This window comes from Ruditapes philippinarum, unplaced genomic scaffold (genome assembly GCF_026571515.1).
Source record: "Ruditapes philippinarum isolate M1 unplaced genomic scaffold, ASM2657151v2 ctg2002_1_1_1_1, whole genome shotgun sequence".
In the NCBI taxonomy this organism is placed as follows: domain Eukaryota; kingdom Metazoa; phylum Mollusca; class Bivalvia; order Venerida; family Veneridae; genus Ruditapes; species Ruditapes philippinarum.
This window is the reverse complement of record NW_026861522.1, coordinates 116,527-129,090: the sequence shown is the minus strand read 5'-3', so window position 1 is coordinate 129,090 and position 12,564 is coordinate 116,527. Positions and strand designations below refer to the sequence as shown.

General features: G+C 33.9%; 1 protein-coding gene across 1 annotated transcript in view; it reads left to right on the top strand.

Annotated features, from left to right (window-relative positions):
- Nucleotides 1-12,564, top strand: part of LOC132715922 (low-density lipoprotein receptor-related protein 2-like) — a 155,495-nt gene that overhangs the window by 66,221 nt on the left and 76,710 nt on the right. Inside the window, 12 exon segments of the mRNA XM_060699036.1 lie at nt 461-655; nt 5,043-5,106; nt 5,108-5,209; nt 5,211-5,273; nt 6,698-6,875; nt 7,619-7,750; nt 8,074-8,249; nt 8,651-8,774; nt 9,623-9,752; nt 10,323-10,497; nt 11,138-11,360; nt 11,963-12,190. Coding sequence (XP_060555019.1) covers nt 461-655; nt 5,043-5,106; nt 5,108-5,209; nt 5,211-5,273; nt 6,698-6,875; nt 7,619-7,750; nt 8,074-8,249; nt 8,651-8,774; nt 9,623-9,752; nt 10,323-10,497; nt 11,138-11,360; nt 11,963-12,190 — 1,790 coding nt within the window.

Genomic DNA, 12,564 nt, shown 5'->3' with positions numbered 1-12,564 from the left:
TTATTTTCGGTAAAAGTCTAAGGCAAACTTTTCAATAAGAAATGAATGCATATATTTTAATGATTACATATAATGCACATTTGCAGTACATATTTAACATATTTGGTTGTTTGGAAATTGATTAAGAAGAATACTTATATACATATATAAAATTTCTCTGACAGTGTTGGCAACATAACATACAGGATCTTTAATGAATAAAAACCTCGACAGGTAAATTGAGAAGAAAAGATTTACAAAAAAACTTTCAGGCTGTAAGCGTAAAGTAACTGTTCTGAATTTAAAATCATATAATAAAAATAAACTTTGACATATTTCCCACAACTAACAGGGCAAAGTTGTATTCGCTTTCTATAAGATAGACCATTCGTCAAGCTAAAAAGAACTATTTTTTTGTTCTTCGCTATTAATGGCGACATATGGCCTCGAGTATACTGAAATTAAATTCATCTATTTATTTTTTCACTCAGATTATTTCCTCTGGCATCAACGTTGTCGAGGACATAGCAGTTGATTGGATAGCGGGAAATCTATACTGGAATGACTTTACATTAGAAACTGTAGAAGTGGCCAGACTTGACGGTTCCAGTCGAATGGTCCTCTTCAGCGAAAATGTTACCCGACCGAGAGGGATCGAGATCGATCCGCGGAAAGAGTGAGGGCAGATTATTTTTATTTGGATTACAGGCTGTCAACCAATTCCTATATTCCTATAAAACTCCTAAATTTTGGGTCGGAATCCTATATTTTAAAAAGCCTCCTATTTTTCCTATATTCTCCTATATTTTGAATATTTTTCCTATATTTTTTTAATAATATATTGCCGAGGAATTCAAAGAGATTAAAATTTTGGTACTGCTTTCGTCCTTTTGTATTTTACAGGTAAGAGAAATGTGTATGCCTGCCATCAGACATCACATTACTATGCTCAAGGCTGCTGTGCTCCCACATAGCAAAATCTGCATGGTCACCATGAAAAGGCAGTGCATCAACTTTATTTCAGGTGACCATTCAGATGATGGTCATGCATTGCTGTAACTTTCTGCCGGGATGCTGATGCTGTGGTTCAAAGCTAATGCAGGCTGTTCGCTGTGTCCCTAAAATTCTTAAAAAAATCCTAATTTTTTCAGTTTGGCTAAAATTCCTAAAAAAGTGAAAAATTCAAAGGGAGTTCCTAAAGATGTCCTATTTTTTCACTGAAATTCCTCATTTTTTTTATCTTTTGTTATAAACATACTTATAACTTGTAACCCTGTCAAAATAATCACGGACATAACTAAGTTGACCATGTTTTGAACATGGTCAAAAATGATTTGGCCATGTTTTGCCAACGTCAAAATTGATGACTTTGATCTGGTTTCGTTTTAACTAAAAGTTATTTTGACTATGTCAGAAACATTGCTATTTCATAATCAAAGCGGTTGTTGATAATCATGTTGACAGCAAAAATAACTACCATATCATGGTCCTGAAACTCAAATCATAACCATAAGAGTCCACTTATTCTGAAATATTTTGACACTTTTTTGCCAACTCCAGATATCTTGAATTTTATGTTTGTTCATTTTATCCAAATTTCTGAAGTGGTCCATTTATTTCATATCATATTTAAAAATGATCATTATGAAGCTTTTGTAACACAATCTTAATTAAAAACATGTATAAATAGTTGTCAAAAATTAATGTACAATTTGTTTACTCACAACTCTTTTATTTAAAGGGAGACACAAGCAAAATTTTCATTTCTTAGTTTTGAAATTTTCATTCATTATTCTGTAAATGTCCTCAAAATGAATACACTAAACAGTCAAAGGAACAAAACTTTTCTCCATATAAAGAATAAAATGGTGTTTTCCTAACTTGACCCGCGTGGGTCAGGTTAGAGCGCTAAAATTTCACAATAGTTGTCACCTCTGTACTCTGGAAACGTTAAAAAACATGTCAAATCAATTACTTAGACTTGTTTCAATCATACAATATTCCACAATATTTGTTATTGTAACTTCCAGGGTTTTGTTCAAATCGCATGAACTTGTTTTTAAAACTATTCGGTGATTCTGTTCGCGTCAAAATTTCGTTCAACATATATAGATATATTTAAAAACTTCAAACCCAAAATATATAGAATTTATACAGAAATTCATGTTGGGACTTTTTTAAAAAAAAAAAAAAAAAAAAAAAAAAAAGAAATGTCATTTTAGGGTGATTTGAGTACAGAAAATCATTTTATATTTTTGCCATTATTTTGCCTGAGTATCCCTTTAAATCTGCATAATATCAAAACAACATTGTAAAGTACTGAATGGGTTAACATAGACTTTGAAAAATTAATTCTTTCCCTCATACTTATTTATCCTTTTCGATGTTTTTGTAGGAGAAATTGCTTATTTTTTGCCACAAAGTTTTCAATTTCATTCAATTTTTTGTTCTTTCATTCATCTGGGTACAATTTAGAAAAAATGCAGACTCATATAATTAATCACACTCAAAAATAATTTGGCAGTTCAGTAATATAAAGCTCATTTCCAATTACAAATGTAACACACATTTTGCAATTATGTGATCTAGATAAACTGCAATTGAATGGTCTGTGTGATGAACTTTTTTGATGTGCAATTCTTTGTGTTGATTATAGATGCTTCCCATTTATTCAAATGACTGCACTAAGGCAAATGCCTTTTTACTTCCTACTTGCACAAAAAATTTCATTTGTCAATATTCAAAAGCTGCATTGTGCAAGAATTTCACTGTATAAGAATTTCTTTTAGACACTTGTGGTTATAACATTCCCAAAACATAGGTAAAACATGTTCTTTTTGACATGTTCAGCCAATTAAAAAAAAATATGGTTTGAACATGATTTGACTAAGACCATTTCCGCAGGGGAGGCAGTTGAACCAGTGAGTCCACACTGGTAGCACCTTTGCTCTAACTAAACTAGAGCATTATTTGTGAGTTACTTTTGTGTCAAAAAATGCAAAGATAAGCCCTCATCATGGTCCTTTGGGACCTTAGTTTATTTAGTTATAAAATTGCAAATTTTAGCCCTAAAATTTCTATTACGTACCCTAACATTCCTTATTTTAGCCCTAAAATTTCTGAATATTAACCTAAAATTCACCCTATTTTTTTATGTCGGAAGGTGCTGGACAGCCTGCTAATGTGTGTCCTTCACTTATACTGTAAGACATTTTATTGTAGAAACAGCAATGTGTAAAAGTAAGAATAATTTACATTTATATAAGCATTGGTAAGTTAAACAATTTAAGTTGAAAAACTCCTATTTTTTGCCTCTAAATGGTCCAAAAACTCCTATATTTCCTGCAAAAAATATTCCTATATCCTCCTTTATTTTGGATAAGACCTGGTTGACAGCCTGGGATTACGATCTTCTTATACTTCTTTACTTCATTTTCTTCATCTTCCTCTTTTACTTTTTTCTTTTTTTCTTTTCTTCTACTTCTTCTTTTCCTTATTTCCTCTCTCTCTTTCTCTCCTCCTTCTTCTTCTACGACGATATCATACCTGTATATAGCTCAGCGTTTAAAGTTTTAAGCATACGAGGCACCGACGGCAGCCATCCCGGAAGTATTTCTTATGATTATTTTTTAGCTCACCTGTCACTTTGTGACAGGGTGAGCTTTTGTGATCGCTTTTCGTCGGCGTCCGTCCGTCCGTAAACTTTTACTTTAAATGACATCTCCTCATAAAACCACTAAGCCAATTTCATCCAAACTTCACAGGAATGTTCCTTTGGTGGTCACCTTTAAAACTTGTTCAAAGAATTTAATTCCATGCAGAACTCCTGGTTGCCATGGCAACCGAAAGAAAAAACTTTAAATATCTTCTTTAAAAAACCCTAAGAGCTGGAGCTTAGATATTTGGCATGAAACATCTTCTAGTGAGTATCTACCAAGTTTTGTTCAAAATAAAATCCTTGGGGGTCAAAAATTGGCCCGCCCAGGGGGTTATTGATTTTCCCTATATGCATATAGTAAAAACTTAAAAAAATCTTCTTTTAAAGAACCCAAAGAGCTAGAGCTAAGATATTCAACATGAAACATCTTCTAATGAGTGTCTACCAAGTTTGTACAAATATAAGCCCTGGGGTCAAAATTGCCCCGCCCCAGGGGGGTCATTGATTTTTCCTTATATGCATATAGTTAAAAACTTAAAAAATCTTCTTTTAAAGAACTCAAAGAGCTAGAGCTAAGATTTTTAGCATAGAAACATGTTCTAATGGGTGTCTACCAAGTTTGTTCAAATAAAAGCCATGGGGTCAAAAATTGGCCCCTGCCCGGGGGTCATTGATTTTCCTTATATGTGTATAGCAAATACTTAAAAATCTTCTTTGAAAAAATCCAAATAGCTAGAGTTTAGAATATTAAGCATGAAACATGTTCTAGATAATGTCTACAAAAGTTTGTTCAAATAAAAGCCCTGGGTCAAAATTGGCCCCGCCCCTGGGGGTCATTGATTTTTCCTTATATGTGTTATTAGCAAAAACTTAAAAATCTTCTTTGAAAAACCCAAATAGCTAGAGTTTAGATATTAAGCATGAAACATCTTCTAGTAAGTGTCTACAAAGTTTGTTCAAATAAAAAAGCCATGGGTCAAAACTGGCCCCGCCCCAGGGGTGTCATTGTTTTTAACTATATGTGTATAGTAAAAACTTAAAATAACTTCTTTTAAAAAACCCAATGAGCTAGAGCTTAGATGTTTAGCATGAAACATCTTCTTTTGGGTGTCTACCAAGTTTTGTTCAAATATAAGCCCTCGGGTGAAAATTGACCCTGCTGGAGGGGGATGGGGGAGATCATTGTTTTTCATTATATGTGTGTAGTAAAAATTTAACAAACTTAACATTGTGAAACATCTTTAAATGAGTGTCTTTCAAGTTTGTTCAAATAAAAGCCCTGGGGTTTTAAACTGGCCCCGCTCCGGGGCCTTTATGCAGGTGAGCGACCTCAGGGCTATCATGGCCCTCTTGTTTCTTTCTAAACACATACACACAAAAATGCAATTCTTTTCTTTATTTTCAGCGCTCGTTACATATTCTGGTCGGACTGGGGACAGTATCCGAGGATCGAACGTGCTGGTATGGATCGGTTCAGGCCGCACCACCATCGTATCCACAAACCTGTACTGGCCCAACGGTCTCTCTATAGACTATCCGACACGGAGGTTATATTTCGCCGACGCCAAATTAAGATTCTATAGAATTCTGTAATTATGACGGATCAGGGCGTCGGAAAATCATACTCCGTTCAAACGTAAGTATTGTATAATTATATGTCATTGCGTTAACAAACGTTCTACTCGGTATAACAATGGAAAGGCCATTAAGTCAATACTCTTATACTGATAAACCGATTCTTTTTAATTAAAAATATAATACCCATTTTATGCAAGTAAAATCATTTGAATACAGAACAGAACATATTAGTCATGTTCATAACACAGAAACTTAAAGGTCGCTGTCCGTAACAAATTCGTTTTAGTTGAACCTATTGACCTAATGACCGGCAGTCGTAAATGCAAGCATACAGTAACACCCCGGAAACGGCTTAGGCAAACTTCAACATTTAAAAGTGAAAACGGTGAAATAAAAAGAACTATGTTCATGCAGAAGTGATCATGGAACATTCAATGCGACGTTGTTTTGCCACTTCATGAAAAGCAGCGTATTGTACGCAATTCAACTAAAGTTCAGATAAAACATTTGTTACCGCTAACCGCAACATATTCCACTTTATTTCATATTATCGCATGGTTTGGAACTTTTCCTTTGTTCTTATAACCCATTATACTCAGTACACTTCAATGAGCATTTCAAAACTGTATTGATATATAACAGTACAGTTTTTTCATTGATTCATATAGGAAAAAAACTCGACTGTTATATATCGTTCGAGTTTTTTTCGCACCTTGTATATATCAATACAGTTTTTTCATGGAGGCTCCAATGGGGCAGTGGTAACGACCATTCCCAGTAGCAAAAAAAAAATAAAAAAATGAAATCAATAAAAATAAAATAAAATAAATATATAAATACAATGAAAAATATAAACAAAGATAATTAATGAAATGAAATTTACTCTCATTTAATCAAAAGGTACATCCGCTGAATGAATTATTTCCACTGAAAAAAACCCTTTAATCTAAAATCAATCTTGGTAACAGTATACAATCCGCCTCTTATATTGGATGTCTTTTGTATATTTTTTTTGCGGCAGCGAAAACAACTTTTTCTATTTGTTTCTATTACAGAAATAGAAAACATTATGCTATTGCGATAAAACAGTTATAGTATATGAAACTCGTTAGTTACGGGTGTATAACACTGGCTGGGGCGACATCTCGGGATGTTTCTGCAAAAAAAATTGTCTCGGCCTAACGGCCTCGCCATTTTTTAGCAGAAACACCCCTTGATGTCGCCCCAGCCAGTGTTATACCCTCGTAACTAACTCGTTTCATGTACTATAACTATTACTTACAGTAATGATACAATTGATGAAATAAAACCGAGTAATAAGTTGTATTGCTTTACAGCTTTTACACTTCATGTACGTAATCTTGTTCTGTTTTCATAACATGCATTTATGATATAAAGATACCACTCGAACGAACTCGTCTCGAGCTTATTTGTTTCACCTTTTATGAATCATGTATCGTGAAAATTGTCGTCGTTTTTCAGTTTTTATTACACTCGCACGACATTGTCGTGTTTGCCGACTTGATCTATTGGACGGACCGGTCAGCGGAGACGGTTTCCATGTGCCTGAAGTACAACTGTACACATCTCTATACCAACCAGGAACGCCTGAACAACCCTATAGGAGTTACTATATTCCATCCGGCTAGACAACCTGAAGGTTCGAATCTTCTTCTCTCCAGTTCATAACCTTAGCTTTTCCTTAGAACAAGTGTGGACAATAGCATTTCACTCGCAACAAAAGAAACACAGTCTTTCACGAAAGATATTGTTGCAATGCTTTGAAATATACTATTTTCATATAATTTCACTTGATGATTAAACCATATGAAGAAAAGTAAGACATTTAATAAAAAATATATATACCTTCGTTTCTAAATAAATGTCATTTTGCAGAGTGTTAAATGGGATTAAGGACTCTCTACAGTATTGACATTCCCTAATTATGATATCACGTGCACAGCGTAAATTAATAATGCACGTGACGAACAAGCATTATAAAAACTTAGTAGGTACTGTCAGAAGTGGGAGCTGCTTAGAATTTTTAGGATATAATCGCACATTTGCCGATATTTACCAATTCATTAGGGTTCGAAATCTTTAAATATTTTAGTATTAAGGGCAAAAGCTAGAGGTAGCCGGCGAGGAGATGATTTTGTTAATGTGTGTCTTGTTTCAAAATTAATATGTCGTGTCTTCTGGTTTTCAGTTGGCAGGGGCGAAACGTTTTGAAACCACGAATATACTAACTGTTTGCCACGGCACACGGAAAACACCTAACAGTCATAGTCCGAATCACCAACCATGTACACTGTGCACTGTTTTTTTTTTACAAACATGTTTGTTCTAAAATAATTAATTATATTATACTCGAATAAGAAAAGATAAATCTTTCGTTTTCAGATGAAAATCCATGCAGTAAAGCCTCGTGTAGTCACCTCTGTTTGCTTTCGCCTGTGAATAAAAGTGGGTTCATCTGCGCATGCCCAATGGGAATGCGACTTTCACAATCTGCTCCGCATCTCTGTGTTGAAGGTAAAACGTCTTTGTTAGGCATAGTAATACTGTTAATGTAGCTTATCAGAATTTCCTCATGAAAAAACAAACGTTATATTTTTCAATTCATCTTGTGTCCTTTTGACTAAAGCATTTAAATGACACAATCTTCAAAGAAACTAGTGTCATTTATATCTTAACAAATGAAATTCGAAAAGATTATTTAATATGTTCGTCTGTTAATTTGGAAATTTATGAAGTCTCTCAACCTAATTATTTAATGCTAATCATATGTAAAGAATACCGTTTATTAAGGTTACACCATGAACTTTAATATCAGTGTAAGTTTTGTATATTTTCAGACATTACCGATTACATAATGTACAGCCACGCAGAAGGTATTTCCGCTTTACAACTTCCGGTTAGATTAGGTAATGAGAGTTATCTCCCATTGACAAGGAGTCAGAAAGTTGTTAGCATGGATTTTGACAGTCAGAAAAAGCAACTTTTCTTTGTTGAAGAGTCGAGCAGAGGAAATGTAAGATACAAAACACCTTTGTACACAAGGACTTGTTAAAGCATTTACAACCGTTTCGTTGATTTGTTTGTTTTATTCCTTTCATTTAAATCATTACCGATAATTCATTCAGTGCGTGGTAAAATTATCTGTCTGCTCGTTTCTACTTTTCAATTTTTGGAAGTCAATTAAATGTGATCATTTCATGTGAAAAAGTGGGTTCATCTGCGCATGCTCAATGGGAATTTGTAGATTACATCTTGGAAGACAGATATAATTATCCTTCCCGGTTACATTTATTTCAATGTCGACTTCGTTGTCTCGCAGGGATTAATATTTTGTATATTTGTATTTCTTTAGTAAAAGCGAACACAATTCTTGATATTATGATTACCTCATCAGTATCAAAATTAATTTTGCAGACGACACTGAAGACCATGGGATTATTCTCCGGTAATGTTTCTATACTCGCACCGACAGCATACATTGGTAACCCGGCCGGTGTTGCCTATGATTGGGTCTCCAAAAATCTGTTTTGGGCCGATTGTAAGTATGCGTAGCAGACGATATAAGAGCAATATTTCTGATGTTAAGCGAAAAGCTTTTGTATGATATTGTTTTGGAGAGGGGATTCTGAGATGATATTTAATTTTCTCACTATGAAAATAATTGCCGTTACTGTATGTACACATGACTGTATGTTTACAAAAGGGAATGGAATATAATGGTATTTGAATTTGAAATTAACCATTTTTATCTTTCAAAAAAAAATATAAAAAAATAATAAAATCATAAGATTTCATTAAAACGATTTTTCTTTCTTTTACCTTTCTCTTGTAACTAAAACAATAATATCATAAGAATTAAACAAAACAAATATAAAAAGAAATATTTTACACCAAGTGGGTGTGTCAAAATATAGGCCCATAAAGTCTAATATTTTTGTTTTTTAATACTTTTTACTTTATGGTGTCTTGTTAGAGTGTCCAAAAGATTACTCATTGGCTGAACTATCTTTTGTTTTTTTTGCGTTAATACATTTAGTAAGTTACAGTGGTTAAGTATTTTGTATGTAAGTCAAAATTCCACTTTAGTTACATTTTGCTACCTCTATATAACAAATAATTATTATTTCATATTCAGCGCTATTTTCTTTAGATGCTAAGCATCTTACATATTATTATCATTATTACAACGTTATGAAACAAGCGTTTGCCCTTTTTGCAGAAAGAAAGAAAAATATTTACTTTTTAGGCTGAATGTGGCTTTAATTCATTTATCAATGCTGTAATTGTATTTATATATTCAACATATAATGCAAATGACGGATATGACTCATTTGTAACCTAAGCACGATATGATCTCTTCATTGTGCAAATATTTTTTTTTCCTAGTTGTAAGCGGCACCATTGAGGTGATGAGGACGCAAGGTAAATCTGTGTATCGTAAAGTTATTTTAAGTAACATGGGAAGACCGATAGACTGTGTCACACCGGTAGCAGTTTGCGTAGATCCCTCAAGAGGGTAAGTTGTGTACAAGACGCATATTTTACCCATTGAATTGTCAACTATAGTACAACTACATGTACTTTATTGAATGACAAACAAGAACTCTTCATAGTCCTCTTTGTACTTTGATTCATGTTAACGAATGGCACGGGAATGTGCGTGAATTTCGGAGACGTACTCCTGAGTGAGAGCAGAACATAACAGAACATAATATTTATTTTGACTTAAGCATATAAGCATTCAGCATTAAGCGTATCATCAATCATGAAAATATAATGCATGTACATTCAATCGCATACAAATGAAAATGGCAAAATAATTTGCAAGTTGCATAGAAGGAAAACAATATACAATGTCATCAGTAAGCATCAAATCAAAATTGGCAAATATACATTATTACATACAAGTCAACATTTGATATTTTGTCAATGTTGTCATGTTGTTATTGGTAATAAGATAAACTTTATTGTTGCATTTTAACTTATAAAAGCTTAGAAATATAGATAAAATACTTTTCAACAGTTATAATTTATATGATTGTTTCTGTGTTGACTACATTTGTTATAATGTACTCACATATTCCAGGTTTATTTACTGGATTGATATTGGAGGTCACGGTTTGCGTCCCAAACTGGCGTCAATGTTAATGGACGGAACGCAAAGACAATTGCTTCATGCAAGACGTGTGGACACGCCTACATCGTTGTCACGTGATCCTGCTACAGGCGATTTGTATTGGACAGAAGGCAGACGACAACAGGTAAAGCATCACTAAGGAACTAAAATTAAAAAAATATACATTTATTTAAGAAATAACATGCCAGAATGTGTGGATATCAAGAAGTGGAAAAGTTTCGAATTGTTGGATTAACCAAAAAATAGCTGAATCTCATTTGGTTTAAATACTGTCAGCAATGTTAAGAAAGCAACATGAAAATGTTTTTAAAGACCAAATATGAACAATATATTGATGTTGAATATTAAGAAAAGAAGTTATGTTTATAAGATATTCATTCGACCATTTACCCTTACTCCGCAGAAACCGGAAGTGAGTAGTCTGACCATTCTCCATACTGTTGGTAGCTCACTTTTCATATTTTGATATTGAAATATTGACATTATGAAGAACTATTTTGAATTCAAAGCTATCCATTAGAAAAATTCAGCAGCCTTATACTTACCAACGAGCATCTTTGCAAACCGCCATGTTGGTATTCTCTCGAATAATGACGTCACACCGGGAAAACACCTCTCATGTTAATTTGATAGGTTTCACGATAACAGTTACTGCTGAAAAACGGCGAGAGTTGCTTCGGATTAATCATAACATAACCCGAAATAAATCGCTAATTACCGATCTTTAAGGGTTTGTATAATTATATTTTTCAACATTTTAACAGATATTAAAATGGGAATTTCGCACTCGTCGGGTGATTGTTGTACAAGATAATGTTGGCAAACCAAACAGCGTCTCGTTATTCGGCGGCGTTTTATACTACGCCGACAACAGCCGACAAACTCTTAACAAACTTGAGCTACGTAAAGGCGGAAACATGACCGTGCTGAAGAAAAATGTCAGAAAGGTGAAGGCCATTACAATCTACCACAACCGCAATGTTAAAGGTGAGTCGCATATTTCAAACGGGAAAAACAAGAAAATAAATTAATAGTAACACGGTGCATATAGCACATGGCATTTTTATGATCTGCACGGGGCCAAACAGCAACAGCAACAACAAACATAAACCAAAAACGCTTGGAACTGAAAGAAAAATTCTTTGTTCTTGTTTAGAATAGAGCGGACTCTGCTCTTTATTCAACAGAAAAAAATGAAATACTAAAACAAAAAGGTATGGCAAAGGAGAAAACCTATTGATTTAAATTTCTTCCCCGCGCAGATCACAAAGTCACGTGGTATAGGCACGGTGGATTAACTTTAAACTCTAAAGATTTCTTAAACAGTAAATGGTGATATCATTGCTTAGCTTCAAATATTCGCTGGACAAGGTAAATTTCAAAATCTTACATGTGAAAGCAAAATTCAAGAAAAATGCATTCCCAACTTTACCCCCCCCCCCCCACTTATAAAAAAATTTAAAAATCCCCACAAAGTTAGAAAATACAATGTTTTGTCTGACTAATAGTTGATATTTTTTAGTATCTTGTTTCGTTATTCAGCGGGAACATATTTTACTTATTACTGTTAAACACAATATTTCAATCAGGGGAAACCAACAAGTGTGTTTTGAACAATGGTGGATGCGAACAACTTTGTCTTCCAACTAGCCCAGCGTCGGCGGTTTGCGCGTGTGGCGTTGGTTACGTCAAGGCTGAAAATGGGTCATGCGCAATGAGAGAATCATTTATACTTGTTTCATTCGAAGCTTACGTGAGAGGGTTTGCTATGAACAGAGATGACCATGATGATGCGATTTCGCCAATAGGAGGCACGGGTAAATAAACATTTTAATGTATGAATTATTAAAGGCACAGGTCCTTTTAAAAAGACCATATTAAACATCATGAATTGGTCTGTGTTAGATGACGTCAGATAACGTCATGCCATCAAATCGATTAAGCATTTTTTTCAGATAAGTTTCCATGTGGAATGAATTTCGAAAAAGATGGAATGCATATTTCCGAGAAATTTTGAAAATATTCCCGGAATGATGGAAAATATTTCTGCGGGAAAGAGAGAACAAGATTTCGCGATAAAGATGGAAATTCTTCCAGCGAGAAAGATAGATTCCCCATCAAGAAAGATGGAAAACATTACCCGCGAGAAAATTTAGATGGAAAACATTTATTTATGACCCAGATCATTTTA